Genomic DNA, 20,941 nt, shown 5'->3' with positions numbered 1-20,941 from the left:
GGTGAATGTTGTAGCTGTTGTTATTGGGTTTTCAAAGACCATCTACAGTGGAGTAAATTGATGGGAGGAGCCTTCTTCAGTTTCTGGATGCTAGGGTAATACGTATCTACTCTGCAAGGGATTGATGGTGAAGGGAGAGATGAAGCCGATGATGAACTCCTCTCGCCCGACGAAAGGGCTGAGACCTCCGGTGGGACTGTGCTGATATGAAGTAAATAGATGAAGAGGTACATCAATGATGGGCTTTTTGGATAAGCTACGAATTTTTCCAGCACAGTTCCTATTCCTCCTCAGCCATCAATAAGGCAAAAATATTCTGAATCCAAGAGAGGTGCCAGGGCTAATTTTGGTAGTATGCAAGTTGAAATGGCTCCAGAGTATTCTTCCAATCTCTTGCCTGGCTCCCAACAATAGTTGAGATGGCCATGCTCCATGCTCTGCAACTTGAATACCACAAAATTTGGTCTTTACACCACTTGATCATTGTCCTAAATAGACACTCCCTGAGCCCCAAACCAACCGTCCAACCTCGCTACCGTGAGTCCAACCAAATGCCTTCAGAGAATAGCTTGAACCAATGATCCCAAGTCCTTGATGCATGCCTTGAGAATACCTCCGCGGTTTAATTTTTGTACTTCTTTACCTTTGGGCATAAAATGTATGGGTCCCCTCCTCATGACATTGTACAAGATCAACTGTCTTGATTTGATTGAGAACACTCATCTGCCTAGTCGTTCTCTAATCTTACACACAAATAATAGATGGGATTTGCTGAGGAAAATGTTCCCCCTCATAATTTGCATTCCCCAACCATTCATAGAAAGGGTTTAAGTGGATCTCGGTGAGGAAAATGAAAAATATCGAAATGATGCAGTGCCCAGACCAGCCTAGTTTCTCAAAAAATCAAGAATATGAGATGATTTTCCCATTACCGCAGCATGAAAGGCCAACAAATGCAGAAAAATGAGATTCTCATTATCCCGTTTCCTCCCTCCTGGTTTTTTGGTACAGAATGAGAAGACTCGCCGAACACACCCTCAGGGCCCGTTTGGATGCCTCATATATTATATTTTTGGATTTAGATTTCAGTTTTGAATACAAAATGAATAGATCCGGCAGCTCATGCTGAGGGAGAGACAGAGAGGGAAGGGGGTACTATTTCCAATTTCTTATTAGCATATTTGGCAATTTGATATTTTTTACTGTCAGATGCTGAATTGGAAATGCAAGAATTTGATCCGGATCTGGATCCAAATTACAGTGCAAATGTGAGAAATCAAAATCAAAATCTTCTCTGTATCAATACAGGCCCTAACTCAAGGGGGCCGTTTGGATACGCGGATTTTAGAATCCGGCATTTCTTCAAAATTATAACTAAGAGACAAGAGAAGATGCGGACCAGCAGTCGTGTTTTATTTCTCACCCTTCTTTCCATCAGCAAGAGAGTCGCAGATCCTCTCATATTTCTAAGTTCTAGAAATCTAAGGACTTTTGAGAGATTTTTAAAAACTGAATTTCTCACTTTATATCCAAGAAACACTGTCAGGACAGCATACATCAGCTTGATCATGAACCCTCTTTTACACTGTTTTCAAACTAAAAACCTGGATTCGAAAATCTGCCTGTCCAAATGTCCCCTTAGTTTCCAAGCAAATTTTCCCTTGAAGCAGTGAGAATACACAGTATCTGACGATATCAGAAATGTACAACCAATAACAAGAAATGAAATGGATTGGGTGTTCAAAGACACTCCCAAAACCCAATCAGTACTGTGATGAAATTAGGGGTGCAACTCAGGTTGGGTTAGGTCGGGTTGAGGCCAACTCAACCCGAACTCAACCAGGGTTAGGAAAACCCGACACGAACCCAAACCCAACCTGACTTTTTTTCAGGTTGAACCCGACCCGAGTTGCACCCCTAGATGAAATTCAAGCTGAAGAAAGTTTTTAGCTTAAATGCACCCTCTAGCATAGGAGAGACAGAACCCATTTGTTATCGCTAGAAATATATTCCAAATTCTAGTCTTAAAATATCATATATAAACTCAAAATGTTGGTTGTTCCAAAGTAGTGAAAAACTCTAGCTGATGACAAGCACATGTAGCCTAAAAGCAAATTACTGTTCCATGAAAGGGGAGATAATAAAAATCAGAAACAAAACCAACAGTGCAAAACTCAACCTAAGAGACTGCTTAAGACGAAGTGCCGCTGCGCAGAGCTTGAGTTTTCTTGGGTTTCCTCTGAGCCAACTGCGTCTCAGGCTGCAAATCATCAAACTCAAATTGGTTACTTTCATTGCAGACTGACTCATAGCTCAGTCTCAAAATAAAACAACAGACAAATCAGAGGATTACCTCTTTCTTCACAGGTGCTTCCTTTTCCGACAGAATCAACTCAATGTGACAGGGAGAAGACATATAAGCTGGCATGGCAAATAAGAAATCGCTTTTAGCAGATCTTGTTCACAAGCTGAGCTAATGAAAATGAGAAATTATATGGTGCAAGGCTATGCATGCAATTGCAACCTCAAAAACCAGTGGGGCCCACATTTTTGGGGTGATCTAAACCATTCATTTATTGGGTCCTGATGTAGATAGGGTGTGCCCTGAAAATGTTCTCCATAGGATGTTCCTAAACCTTCGATCTGTGGAGGTTTAAAATGGATGGCACAGTATAAATATAATCTCCACAGATCAGAGGGTTAGGATCATCCTATGGAGAAAAATTTATGGGCACACCCTATCTACACCAGGGCACAACAAATGAACGGTTTAGATCATATTTTTTTGGGCTGCAGGTGCATGCACGGTCAGCCACCATATAAATTCTCCATGAAGAAATTTAAATTTACTGATATAAGGCAGACTCACGGTTGATTCTTCCGTGGGCACGGTATGTTCGGCGCCTTTGCTTCTGAGCTTGATTTACCTGGACGTGAGATATATATAGTGTATCAACATCCAAACCCTTTACCTGCAAAATAAGAAGATAGGTTTTTAGAAAACAAAGTTGGGGCTGTTAACAACTAAATAATATGCAGCAGTTAAACATACGTCAGCATTGCTCTCGGCATTCTTAAGCAAGTCAAGGATGAACTTTGCGGATTTCATAGGCCACCGCCCTTGTCCATTTGAATGGCGGTTCTTTGCTTGGGCAGTACGGCCAACACCCCTACAAAATCGGCGGAAGGGGATGGCTTGTTTGTGAGCAATAACGTCTTCGAGATACCTTTTAGCCTTGCCTAAAGGCAGCTTACGGATGGCAAATGCTGTCTCCCTAGTATTCTGAGAACAGAAACACAAGACATAAGGTGGGTGATAGCAAGAGTTAAGGCAATATCATCAAGTCAAGTCGATGTGAAAAGACTCAACTCAAAACCTAATATGCAATAATGGTATGAACTCCAAAAGATAGCAAGAGAAAATTTTATGTTTTGGAAATAGCAAGCCGGGTTTATTTTATCCTTGTATAGACTTGCTTATTTCGTTAAACTTGGTAGATATATAGCCTGCTCATTGATTAACAGGTCCTACTTTTATACGAAGTGAAAGCAATACAGAGAATAATACAAGTGAATTACATCCAACACTAATATGCAAATGGCACTTGGAAATGGAGCACTGGCATAATATCTACGAAGTTTATTGTAATTAGCAAAGCTTACAAAGGTTCACCCAATAACAATGGACTCAATTTCCCTAAAGGTTACGAGAGACCCATTCGTAGAGAAAACAGGACACTGCTTTTTTCAGGTTTGGTAATGCAACTGCTTATGTTATCAATAGGACACAGCATAATATCTACGAGTTTATAATGTACCACCATTTACGAACCTTTTGTCATTAGCAAGCTTACAAAGGTTCACCCAATAACAATGGACTCAATTTCCCTAAAGTTTATGAGAGACCCATTCGTGGAGACAACAGGACCCTGCTTTTTTTTTCACGTTTAGTAATGCAACTGCTTATGTTATCAGTAGGACAAGGCATAATATCTACCGAGTTTATAATGTACCACCATTTACTGAACCTTTTATCATTAGCAAGCTTACAAAGGTTCACCCAATAACAATGGAATGGACTCGATTTCCCTAAATTTTACGAGAAACCCATCCGTGGAGACAACAAGACCCTGCTTTTTTTTTCAGGTTTAGTAATGCAACTGCTTATGTTGTCAATGGGACTCTTGAAGCAACATAGCTGCTTAAAGAACCAATGGTTTTAGGATGATGCACAAAGGTTGAAACAGTAGTTCCAGCAAAAAACCTATAGAGATTCACGCAATTAAATGACAGCAATCTCCCAGAGGAATGGACTCAATTTCCCTAAAGTTTACGAGAGACTTATTTGTAGAGACAACAGGACCCTGCTTTTTCAGGTTTGGTAATGCAACTGCTTATGTTATCAATAGGACACGGCATAATATCTATGAGTTTATAATGTACCACCATTTACTGAACCTTTTGTCATTAGCAAGCTTACAAAGGTTCACCCAATAACAATGGATCAATTTCCCTGAAGTTTACGAGAGACCCATTTGCATAGACAATAGGACCCTGTTTTTTTCTTCAGGTGTAGCAATACAACTGCTTATGTTACCCAAGGACATAAGCACCGTAGTTGCTGAGGAGAGTAAATAGTCCTCCATGATGTCAATCTAATTATGCCTTCAAGTTCGTAATGTGCCATCATTTACTGAACCTTCTGTCATTAACAATGTTTACAGAGGTTCACCCAATAACAATGGATCAATTTCCCTGAAGTTTACGAGAGACCTATTCGCATAGACAATAGGACCCTGCTTTTTCTCTTCAGGTGTAGCAATACAACTGCTTATGTTACCCAAGAAGATCACCCCAAGGACTTATTCGGCATCCAGGGGTCACAGACCTAAGCACCGTAGTTGATGAGGAGTGTAAATAGTCCCCCATGATGTCAATCTAATTATGCCTTCAAGTTCGTAATGTGCCATCATTTACTGAACCTTCTGTCATTAACAATGTTTACAGAGGTTCACCCAATAACAATGGATCAATTTCCCTGAAGTTTACGAGAGACCTATTCGCATAGACAATAGGACCCTGCTTTTTCTCTTCAGGTGTAGCAATACAACTGCTTATGTTACCCAAGGAGATCACCCCAAGGACTTATTCGGCATTCAGGGGTCACAGACCTAAGCACCGTAGTTGCTGAGGAGTGTAAATAGTCCCCCATGATGTCAATCTAATTATGCCTTCAAGTTCGTAATGTGCCATCATTTACTGAACCTTCTGTCATTAACAATGTTTACATAGGTTCACCCAATAACAATGGATCAATTTCCCTGAAGTTTACGAGAGACCCATTCGCATAGACAATAGGACCCTGCTTTTTTTCTTCAGGTGTAGCAATACAACTGCTTAAATTACCCAAGGACATAAGCACCGTAGTTGCTGAGGAGAGTAAATAGTCCTACATTCGTTAAAACAATAGCACTTAGCAGTCTATGGTAGTTCACCCAAAAGCAACATGACAGCAATTTCCCAGACGCTTAGGGAAGATTTGCTCATAGATCAACAGGCCCCACTCTTATACTCCAAAGTGCAGTAGGAGCACTAAAGAGAAAGATCCACTAAATAGTATCCAAAGAGTAACATACAAACGAAAGCAATATATGTACATACAACCACCATTTACTGAACCTTGTCACTGGAATAAGCACAAATATAAACTAAAAAACGCCACATACGCAAAAACCACCCCCCACCCCACCAAAAGAATAAATATTTAACATCAAATACCAAGTGACATGCACAACAGCACAAATATAAACTACAAAACCATCACATAGGGTCCATTTGTATGCAAGGACTAAAATGAAAAGTGTAAGGAATGATGTGGCCGAAAGGGAAACAGTGTAAAAGGGAAAAAATTGGACTATCATTTTCAAATTGCGTTGGCTGTTTGGTTTTCAGGGTTGGAGAGGGAAAAGGGGTGTTCTCTATTTTCCAGTTCTAGGCGATTCAGTGCTTGTTGCAAATGAGCAGGATGGTTTCTGGTTTTAAAGCAGAGAGGCTTGATTTAGTGCCCGTAAATTGAGCTGCCCTTCCCTCAAAATCCATGGAGCAAAAACCATCCAAAAACGAGTTGGAAAAATTGCGTTGGCTGTTTGGTTTTCAGGGTTGGAGAGGGAAAAGGGGTGTTCTCTATTTTCCAGTTCTAGGCGATTCAGTGCTTGTTGCAAATGAGCAGGATGGTTTCTGGTTTTAAAGCAGAGAGGCTTGATTTAGTGCCCGTAAATTGAGCTGCCCTTTCCTCAAAATCCATGGAGCAAAAACCATCCAAAAACGAGTTGGAAGCAGAGATCCCATACCCTGAGCCACCATCTGATCATTAGTCTTAAATGGCCAGTCAAAACAAATAAGACTTTTGTTCTGGTCATTGATTTTCAGCTACAAATCTGATGGATAGGATTTTCTACCTTACAATTCTACAAACCAGAATGATTTTCAGACAGTTCACAAATCCAATTCATGAGCTTACACCATAATATGGCGAAAACAAGTTGGACATGAACATTTCTCCTATAAGTTTGCCTCGCTAAGTGTCATACTTACTTTAACATTTGAAAGAGCAAAATCACAATCACTAAAAGCATTTCTTTGTATTTCCAGACAAGAATTTATAATGAAATAATTCAAGGGAGATGATTTTTTCAACCCCCCCCCCCCCCCCAACAACCCCTGTAGGATTATTCCTCCCCCCACCCCCTAACATGAATTGTGGGCAGAAACGTTTTTTGACGTCAAATCGTGTTAAAAGGGGGGCGCATAATCCAACATTGGGGGGGGGGGGGGGGGGCGAAAAAATTATCACCCTAATTCAATAGTAATCCCTAATCGGAAGTTCAAACTTCAACAACACTAATCTTGGCATTCAAACTGAGAAATTTGAGTGGTACAAATTGATACTAACTACTAAATGCAAGTTCACATGAAAAGTTGGAACATAACCAATTAGATCTACAAGATACCAACTGGCTGCAACAGGAAAATTCCTACAAAATGTTCAACAGAGAGATCCCAACGTACCTTAAAGTGAACCCTCAGATCTGAGCCCCTAGCCTTGCAGGCTGAGAAATAAGCACAAAAGAACGCAAGATCAGAAAACAAATATCCATGGAAACATAATCTTCAACTTGAAGAGTACAGTCTTCCAACTCAAATTAAACGGAAATATTCAACAACAAAAATATAAGAGACTTTGCAGATCCACAAAATCAGAAGCTAAATTTACATCAAAGAATCAGATTTTCAAGTCCAGAGAATAGGAGACTAACTGTAAAGTGAAAAGAGATGAAGGAACCCTAGACTTTATTGTGCAGATAAAAAGGAAACCAAATGAAAAGGTTATAATAAATGAAGAAACCCTAGATTTCCTGTACAGAGCAGAGACCAACTATATTTGTAAAAGAGAAGAAAAAACATTAGATCTCATGTGCAGGGCAGTCGAGACCAGCTACAACAGTAAAAGACATGGAAAAAAAAAACCCTCGATTTCAATCCAGGAGCAGAGGAGACCAAGTATAAAAGTAAAAAAGATGAAGAAACCCTAGATCTCATGTGTAGAGCAATGAAGACAAGCTATAACAGTAAAAGATATTAAAAAAAAAAACCCTAGATTTCAAGTCAAGAGCAAAGGAGACCAAGTAGAACTGTAAAAGAGATGAACAAACCCTAGATTTCATATCCAGAGAATAGAAGAGCAACTGTAATGGCAAAAGAGATGAAAAAACCCTAATTATCCATGTGCAACATAAAGGGGGCTAAATGTAAGAGATGAAGAAACCCTAGATTACCCCATATTTGATATGGAGAGAACTAGAGGTGATAAAACGCAAGGAAAAAGGGATCGATTGAGAGAGAAAGATGAAGAAACTTACACTTAGTGGGGTTTTCAGGCTCCCTAGAATACTTCACCATGGCTGAAATGCCTGTCTTACCTTGAAGGCGAGGAGAAACTGCAATGATGGAAAGGTCGAGCTTTATAGGCCAAACCCTAGGTTTTTAGCATGTTGTAAACCCTAACGAGTATTGAGTGTGAAAAGACTAAACTACCCAATCTTCTTCTTTTTCCTGGGGGCCGTTTTGATACATGGATTTTATAATCCAGGATTGTAGAGAATCCTAGATTTTACAATCTTGTATCCAAATGGCCCCTTTGGCACTATTTGGATTATAAGAATTTTCAGGGAAGTTTGGAAAGAATTTTTTTCTTAAATTTCCTACTTTTTTTACACAGAAAAAAGAAGCTAACTTGAACCAACCTTGTCCAATTTTTACTTAGAGGGCATTCAATTAATGATAATATCACCTTCTCTAAATCATGAAAAAAAAAATTCTAAAAAAAATCCATAAAAAATGTTTTTCTTTCAATCCAAACACGGCCTTGGTTTCTTTTTTCCCCTCGATTTTTAGTAGGGGTGCAACTTAGGCTGGGCTCAACCCAAACCCAAAAAAGTTCAATCCTACTTCATATTTGGCTGGGTTAGCATTTCTTCGAGTTGGATTGGGTTAGGATAGAAAAATGCCAACCCAATTTTATTTAGGCCTTGGTCAGAGGTCAGGCATTGGGCAACCCAAACCCGACTCTTGTCCTCATAATTTTATTTTGATTTTCAAAATGTAGTGGTTATGATTTTTCCATAATGAGCATTCGCTCTGTAGATCAGAGGGTTAGGATAATCACATGGAAATGATAGACATTCATGGCAATTTGCGTTTAGGGATGTCATAGGATCCACTTCCCCCCCTCTTTGTGAGATGTCTACTCTTGATTCAAGACAAAAAAATCCTTGGTTTCTCTGTTAGTATGTGAGTTGTGGAGGTCGCACGATGATGTCTGGAAAGGTAGTTTCAGAGATCGGAGATGCATGGTTGACGATTACAAGTCTTTGTGAAGGAATTCTGGTGTTTGAAAGTATCCTGCGAAGTGGATGGTAGAAGCATATGTGAAGTTTTTATTTTCTTTTATGTTTTTGAATTCAGCAATATGCTCCTGAATCATCATACTATATTACTATGTAATCACTACTGGGACTACCGGTCCCCATGTACATTTCATGGTATGAATATAACAAGTCACTTTATCAAAAAAATGGATCCATTTCAGATCGGATCCACATAGGACTTAGTCACCATCTATTCATGCTCGGAGTGTTATTCGGAATCTACTTCTTATATCTCGGTCACGATCGTCCATCAAAGTATCCTAGTAGGTCCTACTTACATTTTACACAATTAAAATTCTAAGAAAAGGGTGACAGAGGGGGCAGGGTGAGCCGAAGCAGCAGTGACGGAATGAGTTAGGGACTTAGGGTCAATGGTGAGAAGGATGAGAAGAGTTTGAGTCAATATTTGAGAGATGAATGAAAACGTAAGGATTCGTTTGGAAAAAATGCATGAATATTTTACTTAAATACTTCTGAAATAATACTTTTAAGTTATAAAAAAATTAGAGGGAAACGATATCAGCACAACCATTTTTTATATATGCACTAACCCAACCTGTCTTTTATTATTTAAAGATCTGTCCCAGGGGCTTTTGTTAGTTGTCTGGATCCGATTGGCAATAATTTTAGTTCATACTATAACAGGGTTCTAAAATGTGTCCAAGGAGGCAAGGATCCTTGTAATGTGTCTGTTTAAGTTGAGTTGGGATTTGGAAGGTCCAATGGACTGTCTGGGTCCATTGACAGAGGAGGAGGGTAGGCTTCCGCTTGGCCTTCGCCGAATCACAAAAACTAAAAATTAATGCCATAGTGGACGGTTTAGATCAACCTTAGGTGGGACCCACTATTTTTAAAACTGGAAAGTTATAAACAGAGTAATGACAAAAGAGTGGGGGTCGTTCTATAATCTCTCTTTACCACTTCATCTTAACCGTCGATTTCAGATCTCACTTCTTCTCCTCTCTCTCTCCCTCTCTCCAAGTGGATTGTTTTTTTCTTTTTTACTTTACGTATTTCTGTAATTGACAATGTTGTCTCTTTGCTGGAAGAAATTCTGCCTGTAGGAAAGGTCTAATTTAATGTTTTATTGAAAAAGTAGTTCAGTGTTAGGAACCCAAATCGGTTTGCAGCCTGATTGATATTCGAAGATCAGCCTCTTAACCCACAGAAACATAATTTTGAGTTTGGAATTCTTCATTAATTTGAAATAGACTACTAAATGTTAATTATAGAAAACCCACTTGACCACTTCCTCTGAAACTCTACCCAAGTGGGACCCATCTAGTGAAAATCATTTAATTGGGCTAGGTAGCCTATTTTAAATTTGGATCGTTTACTGGTTTTGAGTTTAGGAGGATATGGAGTTAGAAATTTATTGATATTTAGAGCTCCTATGGTTGGGTATGATATGACAATTTTGATTGGTCTGTCATACCAGGTTTTGGAAATGAGGTAAGTATAAACAGATAAATTCTGACATGATTCCACTGAGTCTCTAGAAAAGTTCCATGTAGGGTTCTGCTATGCATTCATTTGGAAGATCATATTTTGTGGGATGTAAGGTAATGCGCCAGAAATGTTTCAAGTGGGCTACAGTAGAGTGTGCTTTTCTAAAGGTTGTTTTCAGATGTCAGAGTGATGGGGAATATGAAATCTGTTTAGGGGTGCAACTCGGGCGGGTTAAATCTGAAAAAAAGTCGAGGCGGGTTGGTTATCCTTCGCATCGGGTTCGGGTTAGGGCTGAGTTTTCCCAACCTGGGATTAGTGTGGGTCGGGTTCAGGTTGAGGGCTTGGGTAACCTGAGTAAAACCCAAGATTTTTATCGTTTTTTTATTAAGCTTTAAAGCTCGGGTTGTGTCTGGTTGAACTCGGGTCGCGTTGGGTTCGGGTTAGCCTCAACCCGACCCAACCTGAACTGAATTGCTTCCCTTAATCTGTGACCTTTTTTTATCAAGGCCATGGCAATTGATCTGTAGGTTTGGAATTATTCAAGCAATTGAAAATTTGGTTACTGAAACCAGAAAAAGGAAGGTGCATGTTATCATTTGTACTATATGTTTTCTGTTGTCTAATTTGGTGAATGTAGGTTTCTCAAAGTGGATTCTACTGTCCCTGTGTTAATTTTCTTTCAGCATCTCAACTACAAATGAAGTCAGAATCAAAGCTTTTCTATAATGTCTTTGTGATTCATCTGTTGGGTGACCCTTCAATTATTTGATTGCATGGTATGTTATTTCCTTAATGCATTTTGAAGACACCAAAGATAATTTGTCTCCAAATGCCATTTCATGGATTCATTTCACTGATTATTACATTTAAATGCCTGTTATTTATGTATGTTATGTACTGCTCGATGTCAGGTTGACATACTGGAGTTTCTGCTGAATTCGAAGTATGGGCACATGTTCAGAGTTCGTGACCATGTAATTCCCCTGCATCACACAGATGTGTTCAGATTCCTTCAGGGTCAGGTGAATGCATATATTCTTGTTGTTGCAGATTTTGGGCGCTAGCCAAAAAAACATGTCCTTTCTGAGTAAAGAAGTGGTAGCACCATATGTACATGTCTTGGATTCATACATCGAGGATGATCCCCTAGATCCGTTTGAATCTCCATCCACACTTCTCTGTTTCCATGAAAGGACTGTCAGGAAAGATGTATGTTTAGTAGGGTATGTTAAAGTTAGCACGGTATTCATCTGAGCTTCTTCTTTTTCAGAGCCAGAAGTAATTGGTGGGGTCTGCCATGATGCAGGAAGGGGTCGTTCGTGCAAAACTGGCCAATATTTTAGTTGGCCATTGTGAAACAACCAATTACTCCAAAAGCTTAAGCCATTGGAGATGGCGTCATTTAATCTTTTATACTTTTACGCTCCCCCTCACGTGTGGCCCCCCTTTTAGGGTTGGCCTACATGTGGCATATGTGGCCCCTCTTTTGGGTTGGCCGTTACATGTGGATTTTTAATATCAATGAGTTTTGAACTCATGACCTTTTCTCTGATACGATGTAAAAACTACCAATAACTCCAAAAGCTTAAGCCGTTCGAGATGGTGTCATTTAATCTTTTATTCTTCAACAGCCATGAAGATGTCTACTTCGAAGATGGCATAAAAGCAGTAATTCACAGTTGCATATGCATTTTATTCTTTATGGTATGTTTGCTCCTGCTGATTCTCCATATCTATTTGTGACTATTGACTGCCATGTACATATGAAATGGATAGTAGTGTGACTTTTTTGTAACCATGTTCACATTATGTCCTTGCCATATTTGTTGTTGAGAAATCCTGCATATGAACTAGACACTGAAATTTGGTGTAAAACCATCTCTACCATCTGATTGGCCAATCTAAAATATAAGTGTGGGGCCATAGCCACCAATCTGGTTTCCTTGACCATCGGACCAATGATCTGCTTTCTCATAGTCACAGGCAGCTAAATTTATGAAAAATTGTACACAAAACTACCATTGATCATTAGTTAAGGAACATCCTATTGGTCTAATTTTTCAGGCTTCATCTCATCCAAGGTATATTTCCTTGATTAGGTAGTCCAGATTGACTGGCATGTGATATGCAGTTCTTGTTGTGTAGTTTATATACTCTGAATCATCTTCATCTCCTCTTTGTTCTCGATCATTCTCATGCAGTTTTTATTTATCTGCTGACTGCTGTGTATAATATATCATCTTATTCTCTCATTCTCATGACATTTTGTTCGAACCCTGCAGGAGACACCCCTTTCTCTTGTCGACTCTTTGATGTCATTGTCAGCCACTGTGTGCCCATCATTATGAGTGACCGAATAGAGCTCCCTTTTGAGGAAGAGATTGACTATTGTGATTTCTCTGTCCAAGAGGCACTGGAACACAACTACATAGTTGGGTAGCTTAGGCAAATCCCAAAGAAGAGATGGACTGTGATGTGGAAGGCTAAAGGACGTCTCTCACCATAACGAGTTCCAATATCCCCCCAAGAAGGACTTTGCTGTCTACATGATCTGGAAACAGGTGCGGCACAAGCTACTTGCTGCCAAACTCGCCATACATAGGAGCAGGAGCCTGAAAATTCCAGATTGGTGGAGCCGGAGATGTTCTTGGCCGTACATTCATCATTCATAACCCTTGCTCAACTCAACTCAACTCAACTCAACTAAGCCTTTGTCCCAAACTAGTTGGGGTCAGCTAATGAATCCTTTAGAAATTTTTCATGAAGAAGGTGCAAGGATCTACCCGGCTCAAATTGACTAAGTCTAATCATGAAACTAGTTGGATTTGTCTACATGGATCATTTTCTTCCATTCTCTCCTATCCAAGGCCATGTTCTCTGTTATGTTCCTAGCTCTCAAGTCTTTCCTCACTGTTTCTAACCAAGTTGTTTTTGGTCTGCCCCTCCCTCTTTTTACTCCCTCAACTTGGCACGAGTCACTTCTTCTCACAAGACCATCCAAAGGCCTACGTTGGATATGCCCAAACCTTCTTAAGCGGTGCTCTCTCATCTTCTCCTCAATTGGTGCCACCACCTTTTTACATATGTCTTCATTTTTAATTCAATTGGTACATTCATCATTCATTTCAGGAACCCTTCCAAGGGGAATAATTGCATTCATATGTATCAACCTCGAGCACTGGGTGAGTACATGTTTTCATTGTAACAAAATGAGTTGGTATATTTTCCCTTTGAGAATCAAATAAGGCCACGTTTGGATACCAACAAGATTTAGATTTGGATTTAGTTGATATTTTGAATTGGATCAGATCCTTGGATTTCCAAATCAGCTACAACAGTGCAAAAAATTCTGATTTTCAAATCTGTTCTGCGAGACATTATCTGAAAATCAATATTTGTGGCAACTCCCTTCACCATCACTGCTCCTCGACGTTGCTCCGGCTGCAGAGAGACATCCCTCCCTCCCTCCCTCCCTCCCTCCCTTTCTCTCTCTCTCTCTCTCTCTCTTAAAACATGATCATGAAGATGATTGATGTGTTTTTGTATCCAAAACTCAAATCCAAATCAAAATACAAATGCATGAGGTATCCAAACGGGCCCTAATCTTATTTCATCTTCCTTTGATTGTAATCCATTGTTTGATTTTCCTTTTGAGAATCAAATAATCTTAGTTCATCTTAGTGTCATTTGACTGTAATCCACTGTTCTTTTTTCTTTCTACTGATGATGATTGACAGTGCTCCAGTAGGAGAAACACAAAATAAATTGTTGGAAACCGGTTTATGGAGTTACTATAAGATTAAAGACCATAAATTAAAAAACAGATCAAGGAATTGGGGCAAGGAAATTCAATAAAGGCTCTATCTTAAAAACTTATTTTCCCATTATTGTAGTTGGCTCTGCAGAATAAAAATTGCGCAGGATAAAATGCCTACACACTTTCTACCAAGGGCTGTACCCAAGATAAATATTGAACCATTGATGCCCAAGACTTCTAAAACTTCTCGTAAATGAGATCCCTAAGCCTCTCTTTCATAAGTGACATTTTGAATAAAAGAAATCAATTTTTCATGCTTTTTGTTTGTTCTTTGATAGATTCTATGGTGATCACCTCTGTCCTTTGGGGTCCCCCCACTTCCCCTGTTTTTTTTAAAAAATTTCCATTAATAATATCCTTGCCAAATAAAATAAACTAATTTTGATAACTTTTAAAGATACTAATGTTTTGAAACAACCGAATACATTGCAGTTTTCTCAATTACATCAGTCCATAAAAATTCAAATTTGCCAAGTCATCGTTGGCATTACTGGCAGCTACCACCAAACTTAAAAACCTTCTTTTCCAGTTGTGACATCTTGGTTATATTATATTGGCATGTTGGTCATTCTCAAGTTTCATCTTAGTTCCCCTTCAACCTATTCATGACTCCGTATGTATACTTACAAACTAGGTCATTAATTGAGTTCATCAGCAATTAATCCATTCACAACGAATGATTGCCATTCCCTTTGATAGTATGGTATAAAATAGCCTACTTATCATGCTTGACAGGGTCCAATTAAAGGAAGATATTGTTATTAGTATTTTTTAACAAAGGCATGTCCTTCTGCGGTTTCTTAATGACAAAGATTTCATGGTGGTCCAGTTAAAGGATTATCCACATATCAAAGGTATTCTATTCAGATTCATGTGTTGGATTCCTGCTTTCAAAGCAAGACTGGAACCCTCTATCATCCCAATTGATATGGAAAAGATTTCTCTTCAAGAGAATCCCATTGGGCTTCTAAGCAATATTAGCAGCTCCATCGCCCTATAGCTAATGAAGGCAATTAATCAAGTATAGGTTTTTGAAATTCAGAAGAGTTCACCCAAGATAAAGAGTAACATGATCATAGTGATGAAGCTAGACATAAAAAGGTCCCTACTAGTCCTGGCATAGATGCAGTTCAGGGGCTAATCGATCTTAGCCAAGACCAAGAGAAAAAGAGATTAACAAGAAATAGCTAGCTAAGTGCCTAAACTTAGTCTGAAAATCAATGAAATCTCTAATAGAACCTTTGAATTATGAGTGTGGCCTTGTGAAATGAGATGTTACTGGCTGTAATGCCTGAGCTGCACTTTAAGGAATGAGTGGAAAATCAATCGAAGAATAAATAAAAGCAGATGCTTTAAATAACCAACAAAGGGGTAAAAAATAACTCCAAAATAGATGATCCTAACCATCTAATTAATTAGACTATGGCTTGCAAACAGATGATTAAAAGACCACTGACTCTGTTTGGATACACGGACTTTATAATTCAGGATTCTAAAATCCAGGATTTTACAAGCTAAAATTTGGTTGCTTTTTTTCTCCAGTTAAAAACCTGGATTTTATAAGCAAAAACCTCGATTGTACGTTTTCAGAATTGTAAAATCCAGGTTTTAGCTTGTAAAACCCAGAATTTTTGGTGGTTTTTTTTTCTCCAGTTAAAAACCTGAATTTTATTAGCAAAAACCTCGATTGTACACTTTCAGAATTGTGAAATCCAGGTTTTAGCTTGTAAAATCCTGGATTTTGCAATCCTGAATTATAAAATCCTTGTATCCAAATGGCCCGGACCTGTGCATGCAATTTGTGCACTACGCGTGGAATCTCTATTTCCATCACACTAATTGCATGGACAGATATGAGAGGAAGAGAAGAAAACATAAAAAATCCTTTTCTACATACTTTAAACGAGAAATTATATGGTGCCCGACCGTGAAGCAGCGTCAAGGTGGTACTTCAAAAGTACCACCCTTGATATTTGATCCTACAGCAGCCTCTTAAAAAGTGTGCTGCTGTTAGATCAAATATCAAGGGTGGTAGCTTTTTGACGCTACTTGACGGTCGGGCATCATATAAAAACTCCTTTAAATCAAAGCAAAAGCCAAGTCCATGATGTCAAAGAAAATAATGAGGGTGCGGAAAATTGAAGAGGTGTTTGTTTGGCCTCTCTTTTGGAAAGTGTCAAAGGACGGTGTGGAGTTGAAGATTGTTTTGGCCAAAACCACGAGATGGATGGGTTCGCTATCCTTTACTTCTAACGTAATTAAAAAACGAGGACAACTGTGTGTAGTGGTGGTGGTGGTGGTGGTGGTGGTGGGGGGGGGGGGATATCATTTCCCTTTAAAGGAAATGATATGATTATGGTTAATTTAGAGGGTGGGTTGAAGTCATTTTCTTGTGTGTAAAATAGTAAGAAAAGTGTAAAATATCTTCCTTTCCAAACTTTTCCAGGAACTCCTTGTAATCCAAGTAAGGCCCAACGAAAAAAAGGTACTAAGGGCTGCGGAGAGACTTGAGTCACTTTTTGGGCTTTCTTTAGTCACGTGGGCATGATATGGCCATTGACAAAGTCTTATATGTGCCCCCTCGTGGGTTTGAATCTTTTGTAAAATTGTTCGCTCTACGTATTGAGTACTATGTATCACATACAACATAAAGGGCAGCTTACTACATAAGAAGATGATATTCAAACCCCTTCTTTATTTTTATACATTTGAGGATTTGATACTAATGTGTTGGGACCTGAGTATAAGCCCTTCCACATACATTCAGTTTTTTATATGGGATTCCTGAGGGATTTTCTCCATCCTCAAGGGTACAAAGGGCTATCGTGATCTTCCTCGAGGAGTGATATTCTCCATCCTCGAGGATACAACGGGTTACCTGCACCGCACTGGCTCTAATATCACTTGTTGGGACCTGAGTAGAACTCAACCTCAAAACTAGCCATTAAGCAGTGGGAGCCCAAGTACTTATAAGCCCTTCCACACCCATTAACTTTTCTGATGTGGGATATTTGCTTTCACATGGAACCCCAACACAATGTTCTTCACTTTTTTTTGTTTTGGTTTTTTGTTCATGTGATATTGTTACATGATACAAAAAAACTATCTGTTTGGTTGATCCGGACCCACTAATATGTATACAAACTACACCATATAGAAATCTCCATTGATCGAATGGTTAGGATCATCTTATGGGGATGATTTTCAGGGTATGGCCTATTTACGTGGGGTCCCAACAATTGAATGTTTTGGATTTTTGATCTAGGTGGGCCCTACTCTGTTTTTTTTTAAATACTTACACGGCTATGTACGAACACCATACAACGCTTATTTATTAGGCAATTCAATGAAGCTCAACTTTGTTTGAAGATCCAAATCATTCATTTGTCAGGCTCCAACGTAAATAGGACTTTCCCCAGAAATGATCTCCATAGGATGATCCTAACCTTATGATCTGTAGATGTCTGCACGAAGGTGCATTGTTGAAAGATCTAAACTATTCAATGTTTAAGTTAATTAGAAAAGTAAAAAGGAATGGAGTGCATTTTTGAAACCAAGCATGGCCAATATAATTTTCCAAATTAAAATTGTCTACATTGAGATTTAATGGCCAAATAGCAGTGGGAACGGGCTCCATCAAATGACCAGTGTAAGGTGAGAAAAACGGAAAGGGTTAAGGTTGTATGCATGTAGGTGTCAAACAAGTTGGTAGACCAAGACGACATGCAAGTAGCCTAATATTGCGATAAATACTTTGATAAATATGGGCATCTTGAGAGTGTCCTACATATCTAGATACATTGGGAGATATCCGGGAATATTTCAAAATATGCACCATAGATCGAGCAACCGACCATATCGGAAGGGTTTGGACCTTCAAACATTGGGGCTAGCCACCTTCTAGAGTTGTATGTGCATGACCCATGTATGTCATATCTTTTTCCACCACACTAATTGCATGGAAAAATATCAGATGGTGTTCTCAATTCTTATAAAATAAAAAGACAAAAACATTTCCTTCCATTTATGACCCACAACGATGTGGTTAGAGGGTGTTTTTAGTGGTGTCAAAGGACGGTGGAGGTGTTGAAGAAGTGATTCTTTTGGCCAAAACCATGGGAAGGACGGGGACGTGAGTGGGTCGGAGAAGGTGAGGATTGCTCTCTTCTCTTTCTTTCACATTCAGTTCATTATCAGTTAGTTTCAAAGAAAAGGACGCTGGGCATGACACATACAAAAAATAGATACTATGTTCATAAAAAGTAAAATCGAAGCCTTAATGCTAGGTTTTGTTGGAAATTTTTCATAAAACTCCTTCTAAATCTCCTAAATTCTACTAGTCTCTGATATATAAAGAAGTTACATTGTATTACGGGTGTGAATTCAGATTCGTGTCTCTGACTCGATAAGTCACTTCTTCTCCTTTTTTATTGCTTTCAGTTCATCATGCAAATCTACTACGACTACAATTAGTTTTCTGTATATTTGGAAACCCTAGTTCGTTACTTTCACGACAACATTAAGAATCTTCTTGTAAATCTCCTATGCTCAACTAGAGTCCCTTGTATTACAAAAGGGGAAAAATATATATACACCCCTTCTAGTTTCTGACACATTCAACTCTAACCCTGACTTTCAAAACGTGACAAGTACACCTCCTGAAGTTCTTTTAACGTGAAGGAGTAGACGACTGGGCGGAAATGACTAAAATGCCCTCGTCTTCCCCAACTGAAAATTAGGGTTTGATTCAAACCCTTATTTATTTATCAACATAAACTCTCGATTTATGAGTTTTATTTGTCTTCATTCACACCATTATCATGATTTGCACATAAACCCTAATAATTTTTAAGCTTTTTTTTTGTTTTTATTAATGTTTTTTTCTTGAAATGTGGGTTTTATGTAGCCATGGAACGGGGTTTCATTGTCTGTGGTGGAGGTGACGGCGGTGCTGTGAGAAATGGCGTAACCTTAATCCCTCTGCAAATGAGGGTATTTCTGTCATCAAAATATTAACCATGGTTAGTTTCAGTCTTTTCGTCAGGTTAAACTGATGGACCGTTGACGGAGGGGGTGTACTTGTTACGTTTTGAAACCTCAAGGAGTGTACTTGTCATTTTTTGAAAGTCAGGGTTAGAGTTGAATGTGTCAGAAACTAGAGGAGGTGTAAATGTAATTTTCGAATAAAAAAAAGTTACTCTCGTATTAAGCATGGTTGTGGAACTTAATACCTTGTGGTATGATGTGATCATTTTTTTATACTTACCACTGTATCCTTTCTTTGTATATCTTTTTTTATCTGCCAAAAAAAGAAACACAAAGAAAGGATAGAATGGTGAGAAATTATAGAATACACACCTATTAGGGAGGGTGAATATGCAAAAGATTAGGATGAGAATACATGAGATTGTGTCGACCCTTTCCTTAACATGCCTTCATAAGCAAAACTTGTAGGGCCAAATTGGTATAGTGCTTGATCAAATTGTGGAGATACAAAGGGTTGACGTAACAAACAAAAGACGAAATTGTAATGAAAGTATATAAGTAGGAAGTAGGCAAGGCAAGGCAGGTAGGCTTTCTTTTAAATATTTTTATACCCCCACTCATGTAGGTGGCTCCTGGGAAATAAAGTCATGAGGATACAATGCCTACAACTATGATCAAGGGATGCACCCGAAGTTCAATAGCAACCAGTATGCCCGCACTTATATGGAACGGAAAGGAAAAAGTAACAACATAATTTTAGAGACTATTAGAGAATGAAATCAAATCAAAATCAAATATTCTGAGATTAGAAGATTTGATATATATAAAAAGTAACAACATAATTTTAGAGACTATTAGAGAATGAAATCAAATCAAAATCAAATATTCTGAGATTAGAAGATTTGATATATATATATATATATATATATATATATATATATATATATATATATATATGAGAAAACGGTTCCTACACATATGTGTAGAGAGTTCTCTACACACTAGCTTAAAATACAGTGGGGGCCCACATTGTTTGGGTGATCCAAGCCATCCATTTGAAAGGCCATCACATAGATAGGGTGTCTACAAAAAATCAGATCCATAGGATCATCCCAACCCTACGATTTGTGGAGGTAAAATGGATGTCTTTAAACCTTTACAAATTAGTCCATTTTTTGCCTCCACAGTTCGAATGGTTAGGATGATCCTATGGATCTGATTTTTTGTGGACACCCTATCTATGTGAGGGCCTTAAAAATGAATGGTTTGGATCACCCAAATAATGTGGCCCCCACTGTATTTTAAGCTAGTGTGTAGATAACTTATCTACACATATGTGTAGGAACCGTATATATATATATATATATATATATATATATATATATATATATATATATATATATATATGAGAAAACTGTTGGTGACCTTAAGCACACCATTTTTTTGGTGCGCTTAAGTTGTTATAACGCCTCCCATTGGTGCGCTTAAGCGGGACCCGCTCATATAAACGAATGGAAGGTGTTATAACAGCTTAACCGCACCAAAAAAATGGTGAGCTTAAGCGCACCTACAGTTCTCTCTCTCTCTCTCTCTATATATATATATATATATATATATTAATCTTCTCACCACAGCCATGGCCAAAATACTAGCGGGCGGAGAGAGTTGCGAAAAAACAACGATTTTGATGGTTGTGATCGCG

The 20,941-nt window shown here is 38.6% G+C and overlaps 1 protein-coding gene, 7 non-coding genes and 2 pseudogenes across 8 annotated transcripts; 1 reads left to right on the top strand and 9 right to left on the bottom strand.

Moving 5' to 3' along the window:
• Nucleotides 1–2,007: 2,007 nt before the first annotated feature.
• Nucleotides 2,008–8,038, bottom strand: LOC143847321 (large ribosomal subunit protein uL22y-like). Its single transcript, XM_077356120.1, has 6 exons — nucleotides 7,920–8,038; nucleotides 7,069–7,109; nucleotides 3,053–3,283; nucleotides 2,870–2,972; nucleotides 2,354–2,421; nucleotides 2,008–2,260 (listed from the first exon to the last, which is right to left on the bottom strand). The coding sequence occupies exons 1-6, from the start codon at nucleotides 7,957–7,959 to the stop codon at nucleotides 2,192–2,194; spliced, it is 552 nt and encodes a 183-aa protein (XP_077212235.1). The 5' UTR covers nucleotides 7,960–8,038; the 3' UTR covers nucleotides 2,008–2,191.
• Nucleotides 3,618–3,748, bottom strand: LOC143847656 (small nucleolar RNA snoR74). Its single transcript, XR_013235180.1, has one exon. It is a non-coding gene; the product is annotated as a small nucleolar RNA snoR74 (small nucleolar RNA).
• Nucleotides 3,811–3,939, bottom strand: LOC143847654 (small nucleolar RNA snoR74). Its single transcript, XR_013235177.1, has one exon. It is a non-coding gene; the product is annotated as a small nucleolar RNA snoR74 (small nucleolar RNA).
• On the bottom strand, nucleotides 4,006–4,140 carry LOC143847655 (small nucleolar RNA snoR74). The gene has a single exon (XR_013235178.1). It is a non-coding gene; the product is annotated as a small nucleolar RNA snoR74 (small nucleolar RNA).
• On the bottom strand, nucleotides 4,294–4,374 carry LOC143847657 (small nucleolar RNA snoR74; annotated as a pseudogene).
• Nucleotides 4,436–4,564, bottom strand: LOC143847653 (small nucleolar RNA snoR74). The gene has a single exon (XR_013235176.1). It is a non-coding gene; the product is annotated as a small nucleolar RNA snoR74 (small nucleolar RNA).
• LOC143847649 (small nucleolar RNA snoR74) lies at nucleotides 4,677–4,806 on the bottom strand. Its single transcript, XR_013235174.1, has one exon. It is a non-coding gene; the product is annotated as a small nucleolar RNA snoR74 (small nucleolar RNA).
• LOC143847648 (small nucleolar RNA snoR74) lies at nucleotides 4,960–5,089 on the bottom strand. Its single transcript, XR_013235173.1, has one exon. It is a non-coding gene; the product is annotated as a small nucleolar RNA snoR74 (small nucleolar RNA).
• Nucleotides 5,243–5,372, bottom strand: LOC143847652 (small nucleolar RNA snoR74). The gene has a single exon (XR_013235175.1). It is a non-coding gene; the product is annotated as a small nucleolar RNA snoR74 (small nucleolar RNA).
• Nucleotides 8,039–10,380: 2,342 nt separating the features above from the next.
• LOC143892002 (putative arabinosyltransferase ARAD1) lies at nucleotides 10,381–13,108 on the top strand (annotated as a pseudogene).
• The last annotated feature ends 7,833 nt before the right edge of the window (nucleotides 13,109–20,941 follow it).

Source organism: Tasmannia lanceolata, unplaced genomic scaffold, assembly GCF_043159265.1.
Source record: "Tasmannia lanceolata isolate RefF3 unplaced genomic scaffold, GAP_Taslan_0.1 ptg000015l, whole genome shotgun sequence".
NCBI lineage: Eukaryota > Viridiplantae > Streptophyta > Magnoliopsida > Canellales > Winteraceae > Tasmannia > Tasmannia lanceolata.
This window is presented reverse-complemented; position numbering and strand designations above follow the sequence as displayed.

Excerpts from the sequence above, each read along its gene's own strand:
- LOC143847321 (XM_077356120.1), bottom strand. The coding sequence starts at position 7,959 with ATGGTGAAGTATTCTAGGGAGCCTGAAAACCCCACTAAGT. Across the intron at positions 7,110-7,919 it reads GCCTGAAAACCCCACTAAGT|CCTGCAAGGCTAGGGGCTCA; the intron begins GTAAGTTTCTTC and ends CTTATTTCTCAG. Across the intron at positions 2,422-2,869 it reads TGCCCACGGAAGAATCAACC|CTTATATGTCTTCTCCCTGT; the intron begins GTGAGTCTGCCT and ends TTGCCATGCCAG.